The sequence below is a fragment of the Schistocerca gregaria genome, chromosome 1, assembly GCF_023897955.1.
Source record: "Schistocerca gregaria isolate iqSchGreg1 chromosome 1, iqSchGreg1.2, whole genome shotgun sequence".
Classification (NCBI taxonomy): domain Eukaryota; kingdom Metazoa; phylum Arthropoda; class Insecta; order Orthoptera; family Acrididae; genus Schistocerca; species Schistocerca gregaria.
This window is the reverse complement of record NC_064920.1, coordinates 126,777,570-126,804,342: the sequence shown is the minus strand read 5'-3', so window position 1 is coordinate 126,804,342 and position 26,773 is coordinate 126,777,570. Positions and strand designations below refer to the sequence as shown.

The 26,773-nt window shown below is 43.8% G+C and overlaps 1 protein-coding gene across 1 annotated transcript; it reads right to left on the bottom strand.

Annotated features, from left to right (window-relative positions):
- Positions 1 to 1,811: 1,811 nt before the first annotated feature.
- Positions 1,812 to 26,578, bottom strand: LOC126284940 (uncharacterized). Its single transcript, XM_049984206.1, has 4 exons — positions 26,400 to 26,578; positions 18,128 to 18,238; positions 5,557 to 5,635; positions 1,812 to 2,929 (listed from the first exon to the last, which is right to left on the bottom strand). The coding sequence occupies exons 1-4, from the start codon at positions 26,400 to 26,402 to the stop codon at positions 2,379 to 2,381; spliced, it is 744 nt and encodes a 247-aa protein (XP_049840163.1). The 5' UTR covers positions 26,403 to 26,578; the 3' UTR covers positions 1,812 to 2,378.
- Positions 26,579 to 26,773: the final 195 nt, after the last annotated feature.

Sequence of the window (26,773 nt, the reverse complement as noted above, 5' to 3'; positions counted from 1 at the left end):
TTAACGGAAGCAGCGCAACAGCTTCACAAGTCAAGGTGAAACAAAAATAAACCCAAATACTTTTTAGTCCAGTCTGCTTTGTCTCCAGTTTGGGAAATCACCAGTTTTTTTGCATATTATGTATTTGTAGATCAAATTCACCTAATACTGGGTAGAAACAATGAGACCTTTGTATGTGTCTCGTTCGTAAGATACCAAGTTTTCTTCCTGTTCCCATCACTATTACTACGCAGTGAGGTGGAGGTTGGTCAACGTTGTGCACTTTATGTCAGCGGCTCTCATGAGCGACTCATCGGTCCCCCTTGTGGCTACCACGCGAGCCCTGGAAACGCACAGTCCAGCTTATGCCAACACTTTGGTCTCGCTAATGAAAGTCACCTAGATACTTCAGCAGCTGACAGGAGTATTAGTTATACATCTTCAAGTCACACATCGGCAAATATTACGAGGTCTTTGCGGAAAGTTATCTACGAGCAAAACACTTTCTAAAAATTTGCCGCAGAAAATAGTGTGCTTGTTTTTTCCTAAACGTGCATGTCCATGAAATATGAAACTGTGAAACTATGAATAGCATCTTGAGATGTTTAGTAATTCGAACCACCACCACTACCACCACCACATTTATGGCCACACTGGACCACTTCATTTTCTGATCATTTTCAGTAGGTTTTATTTCCGAATTAACTAGTATCTTTTCATTGGTTCTAATCTTTGACGCTCCTCAGCTATAAATACGCCTTTCCTCTTTGTCGTTTGTCTATTTTTGGTTTAAATCTTACTTTTATGCTTTTCAGTTCTTTAAATTTTCTGTTTTGCTTTGCAAATCGTTTGGGGTTAATTCCAGATCTTTAATATCCTCCCTGGTTTACTTTATCTACCCTACTTGTTGCTTGACATTCTATAATTTCTCTGCAGTTTTTCTGGGTAGTCTGGTTTCTGGTGTCCTCATATTATGACCAAAAATAGAGCTTTTTCCGTATAGTATATGTAATGGGCTTCAGTTCGCTGTACACCAATTCATTTGGCACCATCCAACACCGTTCGTATTTATGGTATTTCTTATTTTTGCATGTTCTGTGTGTGTGTGTGTGTGTGTGTGTGTGTGTGTGTGTGTGTGTGTGTGTGTGTGTGTGTGTGTGTGTGTAGCATTTTTTCGGTTCTGTTTCTCCGAGTGACTTTGAAAAGAGCTTCACTTCTGTATGTCACCTCTCGTTGAACCACGGTCTCCCAGTGTTTTAATTTGGTTTTGATGTAGATGATGTATTAATTGAGCTTTTGTGATTTTGCTAGTTCCTTCTCTCCATGCAATTTTCTCTTCAAGTTGTCTGTTATAGTTTCTCCTAGATATTTATTGTGTTTCATTATTTTTGATTTCCTGTTTACTGTTCTGTGATTGAAGTTGTGGATTTTTTCAAATGATAGCTTGAGTCCTATTTTGTGCTATTTTTTGTAGGCTTTTTACTAGACTTCTGGCTTCTTTTATGCGCTACGTCATCTGAGAATCCCAAGCAATTTAAGTTTATTTGATCTTTCTTGGGTCCAATTCTTAAGTTTTTACGATTTTCCTTATATCATTCCTCAACACAGTTGGAAAGCTTTTTTGAAGTCTACAAAGGTATGATTTCTAAGTGATGTGTTCTTGTCAGCATCTATAGGGTCTAAATCCTCCATTGTATTCGAATCTATTACGAATATTTTCCCCAAAACTAGAAACTTTTCCTGACTATTGTTTCATTCATTCTGAAGACTGGTTTGACGCAGCTCTCCACGCTGTGCAATGTCTTCATCTCTGAATAACTACTGCATCCTACACCCACCCAAACCTGCTTACTGCTTCGAATCCTTGGTATTCCCCTACAAACCGAACACTGTATTCTACTAACAGGGAGTTGGGTAATCTTACACGGTGATAACTGGAGTGTGATTTTTTTATGTCGCTGTGAAACGTGTATGGTGCTACTACAGCATATCAGCTGACGCTTTTAAGATTGGTGGAGCGCCCATTAGCTCGTCAGTAGAGAAACAAACAGTAGCGTCACGGAAAGTTCATCCTGATGAGGTAGATCCAGTTCCAATATCACTGTATGCACATCCAGAGTGGATGGAATTGATGGCCAAGAAAGTAACAGCGTCACAGTTTGTACCTGCTGATGGGACTGGTCCAGACACTGGTGAAGTGCCGAACATCACGGAATATACAGCGAAATGCGGCAGATGCAGTTGTTGGGTGAAGTACCACCATAGCATTATGTACATCTGGCTGGTGCAGGTGCACTGGTTGTGGAAGTACCGTCGTCATAATGAGTACGTCGTGATCGGGCTGCTCTGGTGGTCGGGAGCTACCAGCGTCACCGTTTGTACATCCTCACATGGCAAATCTATTCGTCCAGGATGTACCCGAGAAACGGTATGTACATCCTGATAGGGCGATCTCGGTGCTCCGGGAAGTACCAGGCCACTTCGTCATCCAGGGCCTGGTCAAGTTCTGGGTCTCCTAAGCCATAGAAGCCACCTGCCCCATAGACCAGTGACTGCTGCTGCCGCTGTTGTTGCTGTTGCTGTTGCTGCTGCTGCTGCTGCTGCTGCCGCCGGCGCAGGCTGTTGTGCTGTACCCCGCGGTAAGACTGCGGCGGCGGTATTGCAGTTGCCGCACTAACTTGCTGCCACATAGTGTGGTCACCCGCCGAGACTGAGGTTGGCGCCCTCCCTCTGGCTGCCTCTGGAGCCCTGAAGGGTCGGAAGGCAGTGCGCGACCACGGATGTGACCCACCCCAGGTCCTGGGGAAGGGCGACTGCGGAGGGCAGCCAAAGCGAGCTCTCACTGGAGGCACACGGGGGCAGAGAACCGCTGCGGGGGCGCCGCCGCGGGGCGCCTCCGGCGTCGTTCTGCCTGGCTGGAAGTGCGCTGTCCTGGTCGAGGCGCCCACACCTGTAGGTACGAGCGACGACGCGTCTGACAGCTAGCTCCATTACCTTAATGACGTTTACATAAGAAACGCATGGAAGCTAACGGATAAAGTAATTTTTGAGGATATTTCTCGTATTCTTAGTATTTTAAAATGAACAATCAGTGTCGACCACAAGAGACCTTTATTTTCCTGGTTACCACAAAAACAACGGTTTCTTGCGTCGGGACTGTTTATGTTCATTTTAAACTGTAGGACAAAAATTTGGCACAAGTCTAAAGGAATCGCTACATACTGCGAATAATAACTATTCGTGTTTCAACTACGCATCGTATCTGAATGGTCAGATTTAAATCGAGCCCGGTGCATGGAGTAAGTCTCCTTTCCAGTTCATGAATGCATTTAGTAATTAAATTTACGAGGGCTATTCAAAAAGTAATGGCTGATCGATCGCTAAATGGACGCCGGTGTGAAAATCGGATGAAGCTTTGCAAAAGTGTTGGACAGTGTGTGTAACATGCCCATCGAGGGCGTCACGTCGCCCTGATCAGTTCTGAGCCTACAGTAAGCGCCTAAAGATGTGCCACCCAATACAAAAATGCCTGTGGGAGATTTCTCCCGATTTAAAGCAGCCCACACAATGTAACTGTCCTCTTTCTTCTTCTTCTTCTTCTTCTTCAATTCTTGGCTGCACACTACATGGACTACATGAATCATGAGGACATTCCTCCAGCATTTCTGCGGGAAATGTTTCACAACCCATCATATACCTCGGACGTGGCTCCCGCTGATCTTCACTTCTGCTGATATGAACAGCTGGCTATGAATATAACATTTTAGTGTAGACAATAAGTCGCAGTTCAGCCTAGAGAACTGAAAGCACAAGCAGCTGCCTTCTAAGACGAGGGTATTGGAAAGTTACTACAATGCTGTAACAGATGTCTCAGTCTGAACAGAGGCTACGTAGAGAAGACGCTGGAAGGTGTAGCTAACTGTTGCAAATAAAACATTTATGTTTTTCACTATGGTTACTTTCCGAATAGCCCTCCTAAATTCCACGGAATCACTGGGATATTATATCTCTGATTAGCATTTGCATCAAATTCAAAATAATACTTTAATATTAACACCAAATAAAATATTAAAGAACGTAATAGCCAAATCAGTGACAGAAGCCAGGCCTGAAATTGGAACGATCGCACAATTAACGCTAAGTACGTAGTTAAAAACACAACATTTTAACACGAATAAAATTATTAGTAACTTCAATTTCTAACAGCGATAATTAAAGCTGAGTTTCCCAAACAGTGTTCCGCAGACCGTTGGTGTTATTCAGTAAATTACAAAGTTCTCCGTGAGAACAACAACATGGCGTTTTCTCGACTTTTTGACAATACAATTTTTTTTAAAAATTTATATGGTTTGTGTTATTACTTATGATTTCAAATTTAAGGCCTAAAACAAGTTCTTGTGATTTTTAAAATTTGTTTACTTTCAAAATAAGGTAGCAGGTTTCCCTTCTCAGAGGAAGGGTTTGGGTACCCCAGCACTAAAGAAATCCTTAATACTGTTTAACACAGTAACAGCTACAATGACTATTTCTTAAAACGGGAGAAAAGTTTGTTGGTAAAAGGAAGGATTCTTATCTACATGTATATTCATCCCACGTACACACACAGATAGGAAAGCACTTAAGGATAAAATTTATACACGAGACAAACACGATGTACCAGAGGAACGTTAGCTTTAGCATTGTTGATCAACCACATGGTCGGTAGCTCGCGTAGAAAATCTCCATCTTACAGGTACCTAAAAATACAGATATACAGGGGATGAAAGCCAATTATCATACAGCCTGAAGTTAAACTGCATGCTTGAACGAATAATAATGCTGAGCTGAAGGCGAATCACGTGGTGGAAAGGCACATGGTCTAGTTTAGGTAACCAACAAAAAGTAATACAGATCACATGTTATGGATTTAACACAGAAACATGGAAAACGATTCCGCCAACAAACACACACACACACACACACACACACACACACACACACACACACACACACACACGTTTTGAACAACAGTGCACACCCATGCTCATGTTTGTGAGAATCGCAACAACATGTACACTCATTGTTTGACTGGGGTGTGCCACCTCAATCGCCAAATCCCACACCTCTGGGTTGGGAGAGGAGGAGGAGGAGGGCGGCGGGACACGGAGAGGAGGGCGGCGGGACACGGAGAGGAGGGCGGCGGGACACGGAGAGGAGGGCGGCGGGACACGGAGAGGAGGGCGGCGGGACACGGAGAGTGTGGCCGTGAGAGTTTTCCAGAGCAGAATACTTTGTTAAAAATAATAAGTTGAGGTACCGCACAGTCTACTGGCTGCGAGATTTCCCTGTTAAAGGGTAGACACAGACGGCATTATGGTAGCTATACATTGAAACCATTATCGATACGTCGTATTTTTTCCTCGGTGGCATATGTCGAGTCGGATCAAATACGACGACGTCTCTCCAGATGTACTAGTTTTTCTTTGTTGTTGGAAACTTATTTAAAAGATCAAGTTATGGGAGCAGAGATCGTTTGATTTAAAATTGTGTCAGTCTAAAGCAGTATCTTGTGTCCTCATACAGAAACGCATGCCTTACCTACTGTGCGAACGGGCCTCGTTACTGATGGCTGGGCGATGTATACCTGTGCCCGTGATCTGGGATGCACCGACAAAACCTGTAAAATATGTCTCGTGTTGTTTAAAGCATTCATGGAATGGACTACTACATGTAATTGAGGCTATGAATGCAGTAAACCGATTAGTTCTACACTGCCTGAAAAAATGAAAAAGTATAAGTGCTGAAAAGGGAAGGGAAAACTAAAGAAACTTCACTGGTTGAGAGAGTGCGACATGTTGCAGTGGTACAAAATCGAATCAAATTTACGAAGAACTTTGCAGTGGGCCCCGTGTGCCCACTTGTCAGTGAGCTGTAGCACGCTCCTGTAGTCTGCACGCATGCACTGATCCAGTTGGGAAGGGTGTCAAAGCAGTTCTATGCTCTCCTGAGGTGAACTGATCCACAACTGTCCTGACTGGTCCTTGGTATCTTCGATGATTGCACTGGGACGCAGTTTACGTCTGGTGTATGTACTGCGTTTAGCTTCACTTTCAAATGAGCCTTACAGAATTACTTTATTTATTTATTTATCAAGCCCTCTTACATCAGACCACTGTATCATACAGTACTTTTTTATTTCATCGTTACCTAAGAAATAATTTTAATATGACGACTAGTATTAAAATAATTTGAGTATCACAAGTGGCAGTCTGGGCAAATTATACTATCAAATTATAAAAATAATACTGGCAGTAACTTTACTACTGAAGCTGCTGCCACTAAGTGATAATTAATAATGATAGTGTAAGATGGGAGAAGATTTTATAAGTGCACAAAGTAGATGTCTCCTGATATAGCGAGTTCGGCAACAAGGAAATGGATTTTGCAATTTCGTGTACTAAAATGTTTGTCTTTGTTTGACTTAGTACTTGTTTCTGTTTCAAATGTGATCCGAAATGTATTTCAATCATAGACATCCAAAGCCTCAACTGATTTTTACAAAGCTTAAATTACCTCAAATGATTTATTTATTCAATGTGGGATATTTGTAATGTATTATGTACGAACAGCATTTAAAGTTAGTTCATTCCTGTGTGTGAGCACAGCCACCAAGGCTAAATTATGCACTTCATTTCGTTTCCGACTATAGCTTCAATCAATTTAATTTGCATAGAAACACTATTTCGCCTTTTTCTAAATCACAAACTTGCCATATGGTACGGAATCCACATTAGAATTTTTGAATGAAACCGCTTAACTCGTATAATCTACAGAATCTTGTATTTAAGGTACACATTGCACTAACGAATTCCCTTTGAATTTGTCTTTCGTAGGTGATTTTCAGATCGGAAGGGAAACTTTATGATACAGTTTTCTCCAAGGTCTTAGGCGGCGGAGACAGACAACTTTTACTTATTAACAATGATTCTTATTAGTGTTTACCACATAGAGATTTGCAGCTTGTTGAGCAATTGACATTTAAGCGGTTTTCGAGTTGACAGAACCTATTAGCATGTTATTCATTACCCTCTGAGATAGTGAAACTAGGAGCTCACAGTTCGCAATTCATGTTTAATTGTCAGAGAGGCATTATTACTGAACGGTTTCTTTCCCGTGTTACGTTTTTGGGTAAGCTTGCTCTCCCGATCACTTTCGACTCATCGCGTTGTACTTTAGAATTGTGTCTTGTATTTGAGAGTACATTTCAAGGCATATTCTAAGCTTTCATGAATACTCAAGCAAAACTTCACAATATAGGGAGCAGGCTACAAACCGTTAAAGCTGCATACAGAATTTGTACAAAATTTAAAGTATGAAGAAACTTTTTCCATGCTCCAATATTACAAAGTATTGTGCTCTCTGATCTCACAAAATTTTTTGTTTCCTTAAGTGTTGTTGAATGCCTCAGCTTCAGTAAGAATCGTTTCTTGATATTTTGGAACCTGCTTGAAGTAAAAATAATTTAGACAAAAAGTGCTTATTTTTCATATCTGTTCATCGGTAAGTTTCCCATGTTCTTCCAATCTGAAATTCTGAAGTTATCACGATTTTCAATCTTCCAAACAATGAAAGGTTCACCATTCTATTTGCCCCACTATTTGCTTAAAAAGCATTTTACTGTAAAAATACTGGACGTATCTTTTCAGAGAAAAAGTGGGTATCTGGTATGTATAAAGAACCCATCAGTATAAGGACGGAATAATACACGCAGAAAAACACCAGTATTGAAATAAAGGGCATATGATTTCATGAAAGAACGTCACGTTAAGCATTCCGATCTGACAGTGCTAGTAAAGAACGTCTTACCACTTTATTACTGAATTAACGTAAGTCATAGGAAAGACTCATTTGAGAGCTTCATGATTCGTCACTAGCTTGTTTATTCACAGGAAAGCAGTATGAGACTTTTCAAAATAGTCTAGCATCGCAGGAAACCGCTCTCCTCAGTCACGCGAGACCCTACGAATATAATGAGCCAAAAACGTTACTTTCTTCGACGTCTGGTGTATTGGCCACGACGCTAAACTCAGAAAAATTCGGGACCTTAGTGATGGGTACCGGCAGATGGTTTAAAGGCGCTCGCTGTGAACGACTCATTTTTTCTTTCCCCAGTTGTTAAATCTGATCGAAGACGTTAGTCAGTACTTACACCTACGACAGTAGCTTTACCTTTGCTTGGGAACAGCAGTACCCAGTGCTCTGAAAGTCAAATCAAGTGAACGAATTATATTACCTGGCGCTGAAGTTTGAGTTCTGTAGGGCATCATGGACGGCCTGACACCATCACTCTATTTCCGCTTGGAGCTGTAAAATACTTCCGTATGCTGCCGACAGAAGTATTTTGTCTTAGAACACTTAGATGAGTATACTGAGACTACATCGTCCAAAGGCAAGTCCAGGAAAGCTTATGTTACTGCAACTACTAGCAATAAAAACAGAGATAAAAGTTCAGAAAAGAACAGCACACACAAGTCGATAAAAGATTAATCAGGACAAGGGATTAAAACAAACTAGATCTTAGCCGTGTTCGTTCTTGTACTGTAAAGGGTATCCTGATTGGTAGTGACTCCCTTAGTAGCCTTCAGGCTATTCTCCTCACTAGCTTGTTATGGCTATCCAGGACCTTTCATCTGACCTACCAAGTTGAATGGCCAGTTTTGGACCCTCAGTAACTTATGTATTTCAGGAAACTAATTAACTGCTCAGTTGGCTAAACTGGCCACCAGGATGTCAATTCTGGAAATGGGGGTCCCAAAACCAAAACTTCAGTCATTTATACACCATCAATTGTTGCAAGTCTGGAACTCAGAACGGCCTGCCCTGGTCTTCCCAGACAGACTGAGGACAATTAAGGAGAACACGACCACGGGGCAGTCTTCCACGCATACTTCTCAAATGGAATACACCATCCTCTTCCGACTCTGCATTGGCCACACTCTGCTGACCCATGGCCATATTTTCCAATGTGAGGCTCCCCTCACTACCAATGCAAAGCCTGCCTTACAGAGGCCCAATTCTTCATAGTTTGGCTGCTTTGAGGCGACATCTTCCTTTCACCCTACCTCTGGTGCTAGCAGATGACGCCCCAAATCAGTGTTTCTATTCAACCCCTGTACAGTGCGGCTTTTTGGCCTCGCTAACCGTCTGAGAGGTTGGTGGGGCACAACTCACCTGCTCTCTCTCTTCCCCCCATCCCCTCCTATTTGTCCCTTGGTGGCCCTTGCTCAGTGACCCAGCCTGGCCTCTGCTTCCCACCCTTTTATTCTAGTTATTCTTTCTCATTTCTCCGTTTTAATCCCTTGGCCTAACTAATCTTTCAACGACTTGTGTGTGCTGTTTTTTCTGAGCTTTTATCTCTGTTCAACAGTGAAAGCATTGCAGCCATGTGGCTGAGAGTGGAGTTCACTGCACAGTGCATGTGTGTACTCAAAATCTGTTTTTCCATCAACTGTTGAGCCATCAGTGAATACAACAGATATGTCTCATGGACAGCCAAGAAGAGACAGCGAAAAATGATGGTGTCAATGTAATCTTATGGGCCAAAGGATATGTCAAAAATATCAGGTCAGTGCACAAGCCATGGGGCAGATGTAATGTCTCCCTTACCTGAGGCGATAATGGAGGAAGTTGAAGTTCTGAACTGAGGTACTGGAGGCGTTCAGCAATTGCAAACCCAGTTCTGGGTCGCTGTTGATGGAGGTGGAGCTCCCTTCTAGGGAAAGGACACAGTAGTTGAAATGTTCAGAAGTGCTATGGATGCATGTAGTGTAATTCAGCAGCTGTTGTCAGTGTCTGATATGTAGTGGAGGGACTCCAGCCTCGATTGGTAGGCTGTTCACAGGGCTAGTCTGGAAAGCTGCTTTCACAAGTCAGATTCTACAATGAGGAATGAACTCCAGTATCTGCAATGCTGAGAGTGGTGCTGAACCATATGTAAGACTGCAATAATCAAGATGAGACAGAATCAGGGCTTTGTAGAGCCACAAAATGGTAGAGCGATCTGCACCCAGCTGGTGTTACTGAGGCAGAGAAGTGTATTCAGGTCTCGCCAGTATTTTCCCTTAAATTGGTGAAGGTGGGAAGGCCATATCAGCAGGGAATGAAAGACCAGCCTGAAAAAGCAGTGTATCTCAATTACAACAAGTAATTTATCTTCTAGGTAAAGCTCTGGACGCAAGGGGGGGGGGGGGGTTGGAGGGGGCAGTATAAAGTGCATGACATGAGTCTTGGTAGATGAAAACCGAAAGCCTTGGATGAGAGCCCATGATTGAATTTTGTATGGCACCCTGCACATGACGCTCAGCAACACCCATACCAGAGGAGCAATGACAGAAGCAAAACTGTCAGCGCATAAGGAGGGCAATACCGAGGACCCCACAGCACCCACTAGACCACTGACAGCCACCACAAAGAGTGACACTCAGTACAAAGCCTGTGGGAACCCATTCTCTTCGATATGGGGGGGGGGGGGGGTGTACTGAGTGAAGCACCCACTTGAATGCAGAACACATGGTGCGCAGTGTCTTCGAGAAAAAATCGGGAGTGGACGCCAGAGAGACCTCTCATGTAACGTAGTAAGGATGTGGTGACAGCATATCATGTCATCAGCCGACTGTAGTTTTAAAAAGACACAATGAGATGCTGACTATTTACAAAGACCATCCAGATGGTGGACTCCAGGTTAATCAAATTGTCAGCAATAGAGTGGCATTTGCGAAAACCACCCTGAGATGCAGCCAAAAGACCAAGACTCAAGAAGCCAACACAACTACTTTTTCACCATGCATTTGGGCAACTTACAGAGAATGTCAGTAAGGCTGATTTAGCGATAACTGCCCCTCTCTAGGGGAAACTTAAGTGGTTTTGTACCAGAGCTATCGCTCTTTATTTCTCACAACTGAGATGGCAACCCACCAGTGTCCCAGATCCAATCAGAAGGCAAGGATGTGATGCTCACAAACAGCTAAGAGGTGTTTCAACATTTGGTCGCGGATGTGGTCTGGCTCTGGAGCCGTATTATAGGACAATAGGCTAGGGCACTGGAGAGTTCCGATTCACTGAATGCAGTATTATATGGCTCCAGGCTACATTCACTCCATCAGATGTTTTATGAGTCGTGAAAAGGTGGAGTGGTAGTTCTTAGATGCAGAGCAGTGAGCATAATGTTCAGCAAAATGTTCAGTGAAGTAAGCTGCTTATGGAGGTGGAGAGCTTGCCTACGATCTCTAAAGGCCACAACAATCTCTGGTGTCCAGCAGGGTACGATCTTCAAATTGTGGGGGAGGGAGGGGGGGTGGGGTGGCCAAAAGAATGGTTGCCATTTTATGTTAACGGCCACATCGTTACTGCCTTGCAACAGGGAGCTAAGGACAACAGCAGAGGTGAACCCATCCCAGTTAGCATTATGGAGAACCCATCTGGGAGGGCACCCAGGAAAGCAACACTGAAGGATAGACAGGAAGATCAGGAAGTGGTCACTACCACATAGGTCATGGTGGACTCTTCAGTGGATAAATAGTAGAAGAGCAGGGCTGCAAAAGGGAAGATCAGTGGCCAAATAAATTCCATGTACCACACTGAAGTGTGTGGGGTACCAGAGTTCAAGAGGCAAAGATCGAGCTGCACCAGTAAGGTTTCGGTACCTTTACCACAGCAAGTAACCATTATTCCACTCCACAAAGGGTTATAGGCGTTGAAGTCGCCCAAGACTAGGAAAGTTGGGGGGAGCAGAGAGAATAATGCAGACAGTACATCCTGGGACACATCATTGGGAGGGAGATAAACATTACAGATGGTAAAATTCTGATGTGCCCTTATCCAACAGCCATAGCTTCCAAATGGATATAATCAAGACTTATAAGGTCACTGTATACAGAGCCCAGAACATTCAAACTCCATACCTTCTCATATTAAGATTCTTAAAATAACCTCAGTAGCCACTAAGGGCAGGCATCCAACAATTTTTCCTGGATGGCAATACAAAATGCAGGTAAGTGCTTTAAAGCTGCTGTAGCCCAGCTGGGTGGTGGAAAAACCCATTAAAATTCCTGTGGAGGTCAGATTGTCTCAATACTGTACAGGCATGAAAGGCCAGGGAGGTGGAGGGGGGCAGGTTATGACCCAGGGTCATGTGTTACCACTGGTTGATAGGGCATGAAATTCACTGACAGGTTCTGTGGAACATTGCCTGGGTATCTCTGGAGCCTCAGGGGCCATCGGAATCGCAACGTTGAGCACAGGAGTAGCACATGCAGAAGCCAGTGGTTTGGGGGCCACCAGAGTTTCCTTCATCTTAGAGGATACTTCCTTTTTACCCTCATTGTCCTCCTGTTCCTTAGAATATGAGGACTGGGAAAGGGCCCCTGAATTATTTTCAGGGATAGAGGAAGACAGAATTCTAATGGCCAGGAGCTGTGGTTCCTTCAGCCACCACATAGTGTTACATGGTGTTACATGGTGTTTGCCTGTGGACCAGTAGGAACTGTGGCAGAGTGTCCTGAGGGACCTCTTCCTAGCTACAGAAGCTGGAGGATGATTAAGCACCTCTGGCAGGTGGGGAGCCAATGCTCCTGGTGGATGTGGTGGAAGCTCCAGAAGGGCCCCCAACCACCTGGGGGCAGGCATTAGCAGGCAGCTCTTTATGTCTGCTGAGAGGTGCAACAGAGGAAAGCACTGTCGACAGAGAAAGTGACAACGTTGTGGCTGTAGTATAAGGTTGAGTCATTTGTATGAAATTAAGATGCTCATACTTTTTTTTCCTTTGGATATGCGAGCTTCTCCAGAGTCTTATACTCCTATATTTTCTTCTCACGCTTAAAAATGGAGCAATCTGGAGAATGAAGCTCGCCCCAGTTTACACAAAACTGGGAGGAGGATTCAAATGGTTCAAATGGCTCTGAGCACCATGGGACTGGACTTCTGAGGTCACAGTCCCGTAGAGCTTAGAACTACTTAAACCTAACTAACCTAAGGAGATCACATACATCGATGCCTGAGGCAGGATTCGAACCTGCGACCGTAGTGGTCAGCCTGTAGCGCCTAGAACCGCTCGTCCACTACAGCCAGCTGGAGGAGGGACACACCATTCATGTGCAGTGGACATCCATATTCCATGCAGACAGGGGTGGCAATGCAATGGGAAGACATCCGTCGGAACACACACTTGAGACACCTCATAGGACCAGGTATATAGGATTTCACATCACACCGGTAGACCATCGTCATGACCACCTCAAGCAACATGTTACCCTTGAAAGCCAAGATAAAATCACCAGTAGCAACTCCGTTTTCCCTTGGTCCCCTACAGACATGACAGATGAAGTGCACTCACCAACAGTCTAAGTTAGGCCACAGCTCATCACCAGATTGCAGAAGACCACCTCAGTCAAAGATGATATCCTGTATCATATCCTTGATCAAGGCCCCCCATCACTTTCCATTTTTAACCAGACATAACGTATGAGAAAGGAAAGAAGTAATGATGGTAATGATGAATTACTAGCCAGAACATTAGACACACGCAGCTAGAGGTTTTCTGGTTATATCATGAATTTTTCGTGATTAGGCTTCAGAAGCCAACCCAGTCATGAGCGGTCTGTATAAACGTGCTCGTCTTTATACTCTTAACAAGAAAGTATGTAATACTTAGGTTACCAACTAATTCTTAAATAAACGTACCCTTAATGTCTAGAAGATGATAAAGTGTGAACCGAATTCTAAAGACCTTAGGAATGACAAATCTGCTCTCGAATTAATTGGGGTACTGATGATGTATATCCATGGACACATCTTTTACGAACTTAGATGCGACATGTAGTTGAACAATTAGCTAACAGCGGTTTAGCTCAGGATTTGCTGACATCTGTGATCAACATTGAACAAGCAAAGTAAAGTAAATATCGCGTATCAAGAGAACCCAAATATCAGAATGAACGGTGCTGTAGTGTCATGGGGTGAGCAAACACCTGAAGAATCGAACTGCTAACTGCGATCGTGGTGGAAGGAAGACAACAAATTGATTGTGCAAGTAGTTTGTTTTATTATAGGGCGCAAAAAACGACTGAGGTCAGCCGCACCAAAGTCAAAACTATAGAACACAAACCACAAACAGAGAGACAAGGGAAACAACTGTAGGTCAGTCCCGATGGACAGAGACAGACAGCGAAACAAGGCACGTGGGAAAAGGGCTAAAAAACACCATACAGAAATAAATCAAAAACTAAAAATTAAACGGCCTTCACCATATTCCTTGGCGGAGTCTCCCGCACGTCGTTCGCTAAAACGGCTGATAAATCAGATGGCAAACCAAAGATGGAACGTAAATTGGCGAAAAAAGGGAATGTCAGCAGGTGGTGGACAGTTAAAATTTGGGAACAATGTGCACAAAGTGGTACAGAGGGAGAAAGTCAAGTGGGGAAGGAAAAGGCGAACGGCAATAGCTTGAAGACGGGTAGTCAGGAAGATGGGTTCACTATCCCATATAAGCAGCATGACGCCCCCATGAGAGGGGATGCTGACCTCATGGAGTAGGTCAAAACGAACTGGTAAATAATGTGTAAGCTCAAAGCGGTCTTCAGGGTGCAATTTCGTTTCCTGAAGGCGAAGTACAAGGGGATGTTGCGATGTTAGAAGCAGCCATAAATCCTCTTCGTGAGACGGAAGGCGACTGATGTTCCATTGGCGGACAGTCGTGCGAAGGTAGAGATGTAGGGGTGTTAATGTCCAGCGAAGGAAAGCTGGCGGAGAGTCGCTACTACAGGGTACAGAAGCAGGAGGATCCTGCTCCATGGGGGTCCACAGAAACATTTGTGTGCTCGTGCGGTCGGTCGCCGGAGTCAAACTCCCAAAAACAGTTGGTGGTGCACACCAGCCAGACAAGCTGGCCGAGCAAAGCGACCACGTGGCAACACTATCGAGCAGGATCTTCGAGTTGGTGAAGGGATAAGACCGTTTGTCTTTAGTGGACTACTTAGAGACCTTCTGGTTACATGTAGATTTGGGTGTTTGGCTGGAGGGATGTAGGAAGTCTTCTCAGGAGTATTCCTCCTGGCCTTTTCTGCCTGCCCGTTGTGTAGTGTGTAGCTTCGTCCCTTTAGGCGAGAGTCTGACAGTTTGTTGCACAGCAGGACAGGGGGACTGCGATGCTACCTTGGCACTGGGGGACTGCACAACCTCCGAGTCAAATTTGAGGTTCCATGTCTGCTTAGCTATGTTCTTCATGGAGCGAGGAGTAACAAGAAATGGATAAGTGCCAGACAGGAAACACAGGGTTTGTGACTAGGCAGTAACTTATGAGCTACTGGGTAAAGCACGTTTTCCTTTACCCGAATCCCCTGAACAGCCCGCTCACCTAAATACGTGACAATCCGAGGAGGAGGCGTGGCCGCCATTGCAGTTGATACAGCAGGGAGGAGGAGGAGGAGGAGAAGGAGGAGGAGAAGGCGGCGGCGGCGGCGGCGGCGGACGTTTGCCCTCGTGTGCATCCCTGCCATGGGTTATACATTTGGCTGGGTGTCGACAAGATGTTCTAATGCGATTGAACAGATGGCACTGGTAGCAGTGTATCAGATTCGGAATGTATGGCCAGACTGTGATGATTTTGTAGCCTGCTTTGATATTGGACAGCAGCACCACCCTATCAAATGTGAGGAAAAAGGAAGTGGGTGAGCACCAAGGAGGACTCGACCTTTTTCACTACATGATGGACGTCAATGACACCCTCATCAGACAAATAAGATTGTATTTCAGCCTCGGTTAGACGGTCAAGCAGCCTGGTGTGAAGTTCACCAAGGGAAGAATTCAAAGTTCTATGTGTCTCGACACAAACAGGGTAGCTGTGGAGAAGCGAGGCAGCAAGTAGATGTTTTACATGAGCATCAGAACCCGTCTCCAAAAGGGAAGTGCCATTCCATAAACGAGAGCAGTATTTCACAGGGCCAGCAATACTGTTAACACCTTTCTGAATGAAAAATGGATTGACCCTGCCAAAGGACTGACCGTCTTCTGTATGTGATACCGCAAGGAACTGCAGTCTAGCAGTAAGGGTCCTCAAATCAGTAGCCTCATTACATTTACGTTTCGTCGACGATGGAGAGGATGAGCGACTCAGTGCGAGAGGAAATCCCCATGACTTCCATCATCTCCGATGGTGTGCTCCTTCCAACTGGGGGCCCCTTCACCAGGGGGGTACATGCGAACCCTACCCGTTGACCCGGGGCTGGGAATTACACATTACTGAGTCACCTTTTACGCATCAGATGCATGGGCCAGACTTGAGGAATGCACAAGGAGGAGGAAGAAGAAGAAGAAGAAAAAAAAAAAGAGGATCCTCAAACGCCGTAACGGACGAAAGAGAGGAGAAGGGAAACAGAGGGAAAAGGAGCCAAAAAGAATGATTCTGTTCGCAGGTCAGCAATAGTATGAAGAACATTCCTAATAATACCCAGGACATGTTCCCAAGGGAGGGGAAAAAGAACGGCAAGAGGATAGATATGCAGCACACAGGGGGGGAAAAGCGCTGCAAAGGCTGGGGCTCTGTGGTAGCCAAGCACAAACCTGCCAAAGAGTGGCGAGCCCTAAGGGGGGGAGGGGGTACGTTGATAAAGCTATATCGATAATTTGAATCCGAATATCTCTTGTCTTTAGTTGATGTGAAAGGAGTGAATAATGACGCATAGTAAATTGTTTCTTCGCGCATTGCTGCACCAGTGTTTTTTGTCTCTCATCCGACTGTTTAACTGTTTCATGTGCGCTACCAGCGTTTATGTTGTTGGATGGAGTCTGCCCCTACCTCAATGAGAGTTCTGCCACCTCGCAGAATCGTTCCACACTAAACCAGTTACCAATTAGTTCCATCCCTTCAAGTTTCTAACTCCTTACCATCTCTACCTCAAGTTAGTTTCAGACTTACAGCCAATCCGAAGCCGACTTCAAGACATTTGGTGACCTGTATGTTAAGAACACCTTTGTAGTGTCTAACTGACACGCTCTTGTCTCCCTCTCATCCTTAATAATTTAAGTATAATAGCATCCATGACACTACAGCATGCATAGACAGCTAATGCAATTACTTTCCTCAGAACTGAATGCGTCTCACGTTTTTACCCGGTTTTCCTTGAACTGTGCCCAAATGTGGGTTTATGAGCTTGTGCACCTAAACAACAGTACAAGAAAGGAATACATATACATATTACTGTATATGACTTACTATAACGTGGCGAGGCGAAAAAATGACTAGGAATAACTAAATGAGACCCTTCAAGACACGATTTAGATTTTTATCATTCGTGGTGTGAACTTCCGTTATATATGTGAACTTTCTGCCAAGCCAAACTAACTGAACTAACATATTCAACAACTAAAGTGGTAGACTAGACATGTCTTATTTGTGCTTCAAGGAAATGTTCCCATGGGGGGAGAGCCGTATAGTATCCTGGTTTCTTACCACAAGTCAAAGATCAGCGTATGTGTGAGGATTTGTTAACTGTGGTAGTAATGTAAACTGGCCGAGAGCAGTGAGCAACGATTATATACCTACTGTAAGTATACTAGACGCTCTGTGCGTGGGGGCACTCCAATGTTGAATCGGGTTGTGTAAATATGTTGAATGTGGTCGATACTGAATTGTGAAGAGAAAGAGTAATAAAGCCATCGTCACGAGATCGCTGTTGAGACACCAATTTAATTACATAATTCACTCATTTTATTAATCACGAGGTCAATTTTCAGGTAGTATGGATTTTATAGAAAGTTCGATACTGCAGACGATCCTACAGCACGTTTGACGCTATTTCTCGCCTCTGATACGGGAGCTGTCCAGCTTCACAATTTGGGCCCGCACTTTATGTTGTAGAGTCCCTCCGACCATAAATTAGTCTGTCTACAGGTCCTGCTGATGCACCTGAAGATTCTTTGCAGCATTATAGACCGCATTCAAAACAATCTTTTTTAATAACAGGCAACATAGTAAGAGGCAATTCAGCTGCACCATTATTTACTGGGAAGTGCATGGAAGGTCGACATGATGCATCGTTATAAGAAACTAATTGAAGGTGCAATGCGCGTATCAGCAGCAACTACCAATAGCCAGAATTTTTTCAGAGGAACCAACCTGAGTGACAGGAACGTAATGGCGAGGTGCTGACTGCCAGCTGCCTGCAGAAGTCGATGTTGGAGAGCTGCGGCGCCCTCCTCTGCCATGTCTTCCAGGCCCAGCTCTCTCCTGAAATAGCACAGCTGCTGTAGCTTACAGGTTATGATTCCGCAAGACACTAATCATACTTTTGAAAAAAGAACCATAACATTTGGAATAGAAACGCTTACTTTCAAATCAGTACCACCCCATACAAAAATATGAATCATCTTGCTGCTCCATAACATGGATATGTAGCTTCCACTGTTCACACTTATCAAGGTAAACCCAGTCTATCAGCGAGTAATCCACCACCTACCATCAACCTGTTCCATTACGCTGCTTTCCTATCCATTAGGTCAGGCACGGGCAACCTTTAGTGGCCCGTACCTGAGCCCTGATGACACCTTCCACTCTCGCAGGCATACTTTCAATCAGGTGCTGGAAGGTTTCTTCACGGACTGCAGCACGGAGGAAAGATATCTATGTCGACCGGTGAGGCCTGATTCAAAGTCGTCGTTCCAAAACATCCCGAATGTATTCTCTAGGATTCAGGTCAGGACTTCGTGCACACCAGTCCATTACAGGGATGTTACTGTCGTGTAACCACTGTTCATTATGAACAGGTGCTCGATCGTGTTGGACGCTATCGCCATTCCCGAATTTCTCTTCAACAGTGGGAAACAAGAAGGTGCTTAAAACATCAATGTATGCCTGTGCTCTGATAGTGCCACACAAAACGAATGCAAACGCCCTCCATAAAAAACAACCATACTGTAACACCACCGCCTCCGAATTTTACTGTTGGCACTGGCAGATGACACTCACCGGGCATTCGCCATACCCACACCCTGCCATCGCATCGCCACATTGTGTACTTGAGGACATTTTTTCACTGTTCAATCGTCCCATGTTTACGCTCTTTACACCAAGCGAGGCGTCGTTTGGCATTTATCGGCGTGATGTGTGGCTTATGAACAGTCGCTCGACCATTAAATCCAAGTTTTCTCACCTCCCGCCTAACTGTCATAGTACTTGCAGTGGATCCTGACAGTTAAGAATTCCTGTGAGATGGTCTGGATAGATGTCTGCCTATTACGCCTTACGACTCTCTTCAACTGTCGGCAGTCTCTGTCAGTCAACAGACGAGGTCAGCCGGTACGCTTTTGTGATGTACGTATCCTTTCACGTTTCCACTTCACTATCACATCGGAAACGGTGGACCCAGGGATGCTTGAGAGTGTGGAAATCTCGCCTACAGATACATGACAAGTGACACCCAATCACCTGGCCACGTTCGAAGTTCTGCGGAGCGCTCCATTTTGGTCTCACGGTGTCTAATGACTACTGAGGTCGCTAATATGGAGTGCCTGGCAGTAGGTGGCAGCACAATGCACCTAATATGAAAAACTTATGTGTTTGGAGGCGTCTGGATACTTTTGATCACATAGTGTGCCAGATGACTACAATTTCAGTGCAGGTACTCAGGGAGAGCCAGCTGTAATTACAGTATGGCAGTGAAGCTTGGTAGATACGCTAATTATTTAATGCAGAGCCGGTTTACACTGGAAAAAATGGGGTCAAGTTTGGGCACTTGGTGCAAATATGGTGCTGTACAGCATCTTTTCAACGTCACTGGCGCTCACATTTAAATTGTGAAAGTGACAGTTGATAACAGAGTCAGCATGATGCCTTATCACTTTTTTTACATTTTCTGCCCCATCGCGGTTCCGAAACGACGGCATATGGAAATATTTCTATGCATCTTTCTTGCATTCACAGCGCCAGATTTACACATGGTGACCAAAATTTGAACTATTTTCCCCTCCTTGGTAAATCGTTCCAACATTAACACATTATCTAATCTACCAAGTTTCGCTGCCATACAACAATTACAGCCGACACTGGAGGTCTGTGAGTAGCTGCACTTTTGTAATCTTCCAGTTTTTATGATCGAGGGCCACCCTGTGACGTGACTGGACAGCAGTGCATCAGTGCATAACGTCAGAACTGTAGCTAGCCTAACAATATTTGGTGGATAATGAACAGACATTAAAGGCATCCCTTTCCCAACGAGCAATGTCAACAAATTATGCATCCAGGTACGCGTTTTCTAGAGTACATCATTTCACATTCACCCCATCTTCAGCTATTTATATTTACTTACGCGTCATGAACATTATATAACTTATATTTTATAATAACTGTCTTGAAAACATGCATTGGAAAATTTTGCATCGCCGTTAGTAAGAATTGACGGTGTTTCCGACACGCAAAGGAACGTAAACATCTGAAAATAGGTTGCCAGCAGCTCGAAAACATCATGGAAAGATAAATGCCTATAAAAAAAACTGGCTGCAGATGGTCCATTCTAAATTACAATCAATTTCAGTAATTATAGAGCCCTAATACGTACATAATGGACAAGAATTATTTACTAATCTTAATACATGAAAGAATAGCAAAAATACAGAAATGAGATAGGCAATACCAATCGACAAACAACTAGAAGTAACTTTGCGAATTTCTTCTGCGAGCTAGATACAGACCACAAGCCGCTGGTTGCCCATATATGGTCTAGAGCCTTGATAGTTGCTCAGATTCCATGACCTGCTACATCCAGTGGTGCACTCAAGATGCATCCATGCAGTACCCCAGCAATAACTACAGAATAAATAACTCGCATCCATGTATGACAATCCTATCTGATTAACTAGTACAGTAAATTAAGTGGGTAACACTTGGCTGTCAGCTAACGTGGAATCCCTTCCACAACCAACCATCCAACAAAATGTCCACCATATGCTAAGACCACTGAAACTACCCAAAGCAGGGCAAAGGGATTGCACCTGTCCACTGCACACATTTAAAAAGAGTTAATCCAATCTCTTCCAAGCCAATTCTACCTAATAATCCGCCCCACCAAATTTCTGCCCCTCACTCCACATTCTTTACATTGATTAACGGATTTTAAAACTACTAGGCTGAGCAGCTGGCTTGCAACAGGGGATGAAACATTAAGGTAAAAATCTTACTACAGGAGCTGCGGCTGCCAGCCTATCGTGGTCTTACAATTTCATTAATTCACAGAAAGTTCAAGTTTACATGGTTGGGGAGCGTAATTAAAAAGTTGTTACTGAGGCTTTCGTGAAATCTAAGAGCCCCAGTTACTCGGATACAGAGAGTTAGCAATGATCTCTGAATACAGAGAGATGTCTGCTTTTGCCCCTCAAGGTAATATAGCTGGAAAAAATTTTATTCGTATACAGTTCCTGTTCTAAGGCTAGCGAAGCTAAAGACAAAGCATCTAAGAGAAGTCGCTGAAGAAACAATACCGCGCAACATAATGAGCACCCCATTTACAAGAGTCGTAAATGAAGTTTTATTTAGCAAAAATCTTGCAGCTCATACAGAATCTTATTTCCCAAAATGTAAGTGGCTTTGTTGTCACATGTTCTTTCCTTTTTCGTCATGGAAGTGTAAATGCAGAGTTCCAATGAACCGACTAAAACTCAGTGGTTTGGAACGGTAGGCGGAGTTGACAAGCAACGTGTCACTGTGTGGATATGCATCTAAAAAAGGCTGTGAGCACTATGGGCCTTCTCAGGTGACCAGTCCCCTAGAACTTAGAACTACTTAAACCTAACCTAAGGACAACATACACATCCATGCCCGAGGCAGGATTCGAACCTGCGACCGTAGCGGTCGCGCGGTTCCAGACTGAAGTGCCTAGAACCGCTCGGCCACCAGGGCAGGCTATGCTTCATCTCTTTCGGTGTATCTGCACTGCAGTGCTCTACATTGAAAGCCAGAGCAATCACGCTGTAGATCACATGTTTTGTAGTGAAATTTACACTCTCATTGAATAACATCAGGGACAGTCCGTTCTCAACCACTGCTTTCGTTTCGTCCCCCTTGATTGATAACTGCCATCTGGTTTCTGTACAGATTGTAAAAAGCCTTTCACCTCTTGACACCTTTAGAATTTCAGGGAGTATTCCAGTCAGCATTATCAAAAGCATTCTCTAAGTCTACAAATGGTACAAACGTAGGTTTGCCTTTCCCTGATCCATCTTCTACGGGAATTCGCAGGATCAGTATTGCCTCGCGTGTCCCTAAATTTCTCAGGAATGCAAACTGATCCTCCCCGAAATTGGCTTCTACCAGCTTTTCCATTCTTCTTTAAAGAATTCGTGTTAGTATTTTGCAGCTGTGACTTATTAAACCGATAGCTGGATAATTTTCACACTTGTCAGTACCTGCTTTCTTTAGAATTGGAATTATTTTCTAGACTTCTGAGGGTATTTCGCCTGTCTGATACATCCTACTCACCAGATGGTAAAGTTTTGGCATGGCTGGCTCTCCCAAGGCTATCAGTAGTTCTAACGGAATGTCTACTCACAGGGCCATGTTTCCACTTAGTTCTTCCAGTACTCTGTCAAATTCTTCACGCAGTGTCTAATCACCCATCTCACCTTCATCTACGTCTTTTTTCCATTTCCATAATATTACCACCAAGTACATCTCCACTGTATAGACCCTCCGACTAACGCAGCTGTTTCTACTGACCGGCCGACATTGGGAATTAGTGATTCCTGTAATATAAAAGCTGCCTCACATTTAATTTGTAGTTTAAGATTATCTGAATTACTTTCAAATTCATCGTAACATTTTCTTGTCTGTAACCGTCCCACCCGCCTGAATTTTAAACATGTTTCGACTGAAGTACCTGTAGCATAAAACGAACTCAGATTCGGCCACAGTCATACGTATAGCAAAATTTCATTTTAGAGAAGAGGTTGTTTATCGGTATAGAGAAGGGGTTGACAGACTCAGGAGAAGTCACACTGAGTAGAATTTCGCCACTTATTTTATCAGTTTATAGAATTCTGCTAAATCAGTTGAAATTCCGACAGGCCTCAGAACGAATACTAAGTTTTGCAACATTATTCAGACGTCACATCTACATCTTCGTAGATGCTCCGCAAGCCACAGTATGGTGCGTGGCGGAAGGAACCTTGTACCACGACTAGTCTTCATTTCCTGCTCCACTCGGAAACATAGCGAGGGCAAAACGACTGTTTGCGCTTCCTTGCCAGACCTAATATCTCTTATCTTTGTGACACGCCTAATTCACGTTGGTGGCAGTAGAATTTTACCGCATTCAACAGCTCATTCTCTAAATTTTCTCACTCGTCTCCTTCCCTCCAGGGATTACTACTTGAGTCCACTTGTCGAAGTTCTGAGAAAAATGTGAGTAAACTATACGGAGATACAGGCAATATACAAGTGGGAATAACAACAGCCTAAGACCAAGAATAAAGTTCTCAGATTAAAAAGGATGCAAGACAGGGATATAGTCCGTCCCTATTGTTCAATATTTACACCGTAGAAGCAATGGAAATAAAGGTTCAACAGTGGAATTAAAATACAGGGTGAAAGGATATCCATGGTAGGATTCGTCGATGACACTGCTGTCCTGACAAGTGAAGAATTACATGGTCTGCTGGCTGGAATGAACAGTTTGATTGGTACTGAATATGCATTGAGAGTAAATCGAAGAAAGACGTAAGTAATAAGTAGCAGAAATGAGAACAGCGAGAAACTTGCCAGGATTGATGATCACGAAGTAGATAAACTTAAGAAATTCTACTATCTAGGTAGCAAAATAACCAATGACGGATAGAGCAAGGAGTACATCAAAAGCGTACTAGCATTGGCAAAAAATAACATTCCTGGGCAAGGGAATGTCTGTAATATCAAACACAGCTCCAAATTTGAGGAAGAAATTTCTGGGAACGTGCATTTGGAGCACAGCATTGTATGGTAGTGAAACAGGGAATGTGGGGAAAACCTGAAGAGAAGCATTTGAAATGTGGTGCTACAGACTAATGTTGAAAATTAGGGGGCTGGTACGGTAAGGACGAGATGGTCCTCGGCAGAACCGAAGAGGAAAGGAATATATGGAAAACGCTGACGTGAAGAAGGGACAGAATGACAGGACATCTGTCAAGCCATCAAGGAATAACTTTTGTGCTACTAGAGGGTTCTGTAGAGGAAGCTAGACATTGGAATACATTCAGCAAATAATTGAGAACGTAGGTTGCAAATGCTACTCTCTGAAATGAAGATGTTGGCACAGGGTAGGAACTAGTGGAGGGCGGCATCAAAGAAGTCAGAAGACTGATGGAAGACAAATTTAGCCGGCTGGGGTGGCCGAGCGCTTCTTGGAGCTACAGGCTGGAACCGGGCGACCGCTACGGTCGCAGGTTCGAATCCTGCCTCGGGCATGGATTGTGTGATGTCCTTAGGTTAGTTAGGTTTAAGTAGTTCTAAGTTCTAGGGGACTGATGACCTCAGAGGTTAAGTCCCATAGTGTTTAGAGCCATTGAATCATTCGTTACAGCGTGTTTAAGAAACCAGATTTGCATCCTCATAGTGAAGCTACTAGCGGCTTTCTTACGCGGCTTGTGCGAAATCTGAAGAGAGATATTTCAGTTGTAGAAACACGTCTACCATCTCAGAGCCATTCGAACCATTTTTTGAAGAAAACCTTACAAATTCTAAATTTTGGATTTTTTTGCTTGATTTGTGCTTATTGTATTACTTCTCGCCTGATTTCATGATTCTAGGCCAAGAGTAAGTACCCTATAGGTCTTCAGTGAGTCTTTGACTATCAAAATATGTGAAATATCCCTATCTTTTGATTTCAATGACCTAGAAGGTTCCATTTTTTTTACATCGTCAAGGGACGGTGGACCCTAGACTGACAAATTTAAACTTGATCTCTCTACCTGTTCCAGAGGAAAATTGTTTTTAATGAACAGACAGACAAAGTGATCCTATAAGGATTCCGTTTTTACCGATTGAGGCACTGAACCCTAAAACGATGGAGCAACTTGTCAACACGATACATGATACCGCCACGTTCAGTTGGTCATTCTTAAAGCTACAGTATAAACAATACAACGCAATCCAAGGAATGCAAAAACTAAACGACATATTGGAAACAAAACATACGTATGACGCCTAAACATACAACGGAGTCGGTCAGATACGACTTAATACCGCGCGAAACACACCGGTGGCTCTTATTGTTTACTGCAGCCGGCGTAGCTCTGATTGGGTACGTACACGTCGAAAATTGCTGGAAACAACAAGCCAGCTTTCACCTCACGGAAACCAAAATTTGGGACGGCTCCCCACGTCAGGTTTCGTAGTGATGCTGTCCCAGGTGGACATTTTATTTTGATCAGGAAAGCTTCAAGGCCACGGCTGGTGTACTAGTGGAGGGGGGGGGGGGAGTATCACACTATACTTGTCCTAGATAGCTGAACTAATTATTCGCTTTTGTTTCCTTCACAAAAAACTACACAGTTGTCATGAATCACCATTTTTCTAATCCATTTAGAGCTTCCTTTTTTATATATAAATTTTAGACCTGAGATTATTTTCTGAAATGAATTATTTTTGAGTGTTGGCAAGAAGAGATTCTGTTATGAATAACAGCCTTTTCAGCACTGGTCTAACTGCTGATCCCGACTCTGGCTAACTCCGTTCTATGTGACCGTCACTGGGACATTACTCCCAGTTCAGAAAGACGGTAGAAAATTTTTCGTTACCGGATGTGGCTTATCAAAGACAAATATAGACTGTAGTTGTTGAGTGTCACTTCAGACCTGAAAATATGAATCATACAACATTAAACTTTTATTTAAAGCTCCACATTGCTCTGAAAGCGTTTCCACAACAAATGAGATACTGAGAAAATTACATCCCAGACATATTCGTGTCTGTCGTACCAAATGACGTACCTTCAAAGCAGGGCATAGGGTTAACCACTTAGCTTGGACACCACGCATATTTCGAAAATGGTTCAATTTACCGAATCTCCTCTTTCCAAGACCTTTCGAATGTCGTTATCAAGGCGTAAAAATACAAAATCGTTCCTGTTACTTTCTGTACTACCATGTCGGAATTTTTGCATCGATGTTTGTAGTAATTTATGAAACTTTCGAGGTTTCCAAGCTAAAAAGTTCATCCTGTACATTGGACGATTCTAACAAAAAAGGTCCCTGTAATTTAAAAGGTTGCCTTACTACCGGTTTAGGGTCTACTTGGCAGCGACTAATATTAACCGTCGTGCTATGAAAGACGCAAAAACTCAGGCTAACGTATTCTGTAGTGTGATACAGAAAAAAAGAGGTGGTTTCTCGCGAAGTCACTGAAGCTGTCTATCGCTTGATCTTACCATGGTGTGGGCCTAGCAGTGCAGCCGGAGATGGTTGACCCAAAATCAGTCACGGGCCCGTGCCGAGGAGTGGTGACCGCATCCAGCGCGTTTCCAGCCCGCAGCCACACTCCCGAGCAGCAGGCGATCTTTGTTTGTCGTGCAGGCCTTCTGCCGTTGCGAGGCGCGCTCTAGTGAATAAAGTTAGAGCAGCGTTCCCATCAAGGCTCAAGGCCCCTGCACACGCACCAACTTATCGGCCGACCGACCGACCAATTTCGTGGCTGTCTGTACACGTCCGACCGGCTGCACTCAGCAATTACGGGACCGCTCTGTTGTGATTTGTTTAAGTTATTTGTATTTATGTTCTACGATATCCGTTCCGTTTTTACACA

Bases quoted from the DNA above. Each gene is read 5' to 3' on its own strand.
- LOC126284940 (XM_049984206.1), bottom strand. The intron at 5,636-18,127 runs GTTGGTTCCTCT...CATATTTTACAG, and splicing joins ATTACGTTCCTGTCACTCAG to GTTTTGTCGGTGCATCCCAG. The intron at 2,930-5,556 runs GTAAGGCATGCG...TCGTACCTACAG, and splicing joins GAGGCCCGTTCGCACAGTAG to GTGTGGGCGCCTCGACCAGG.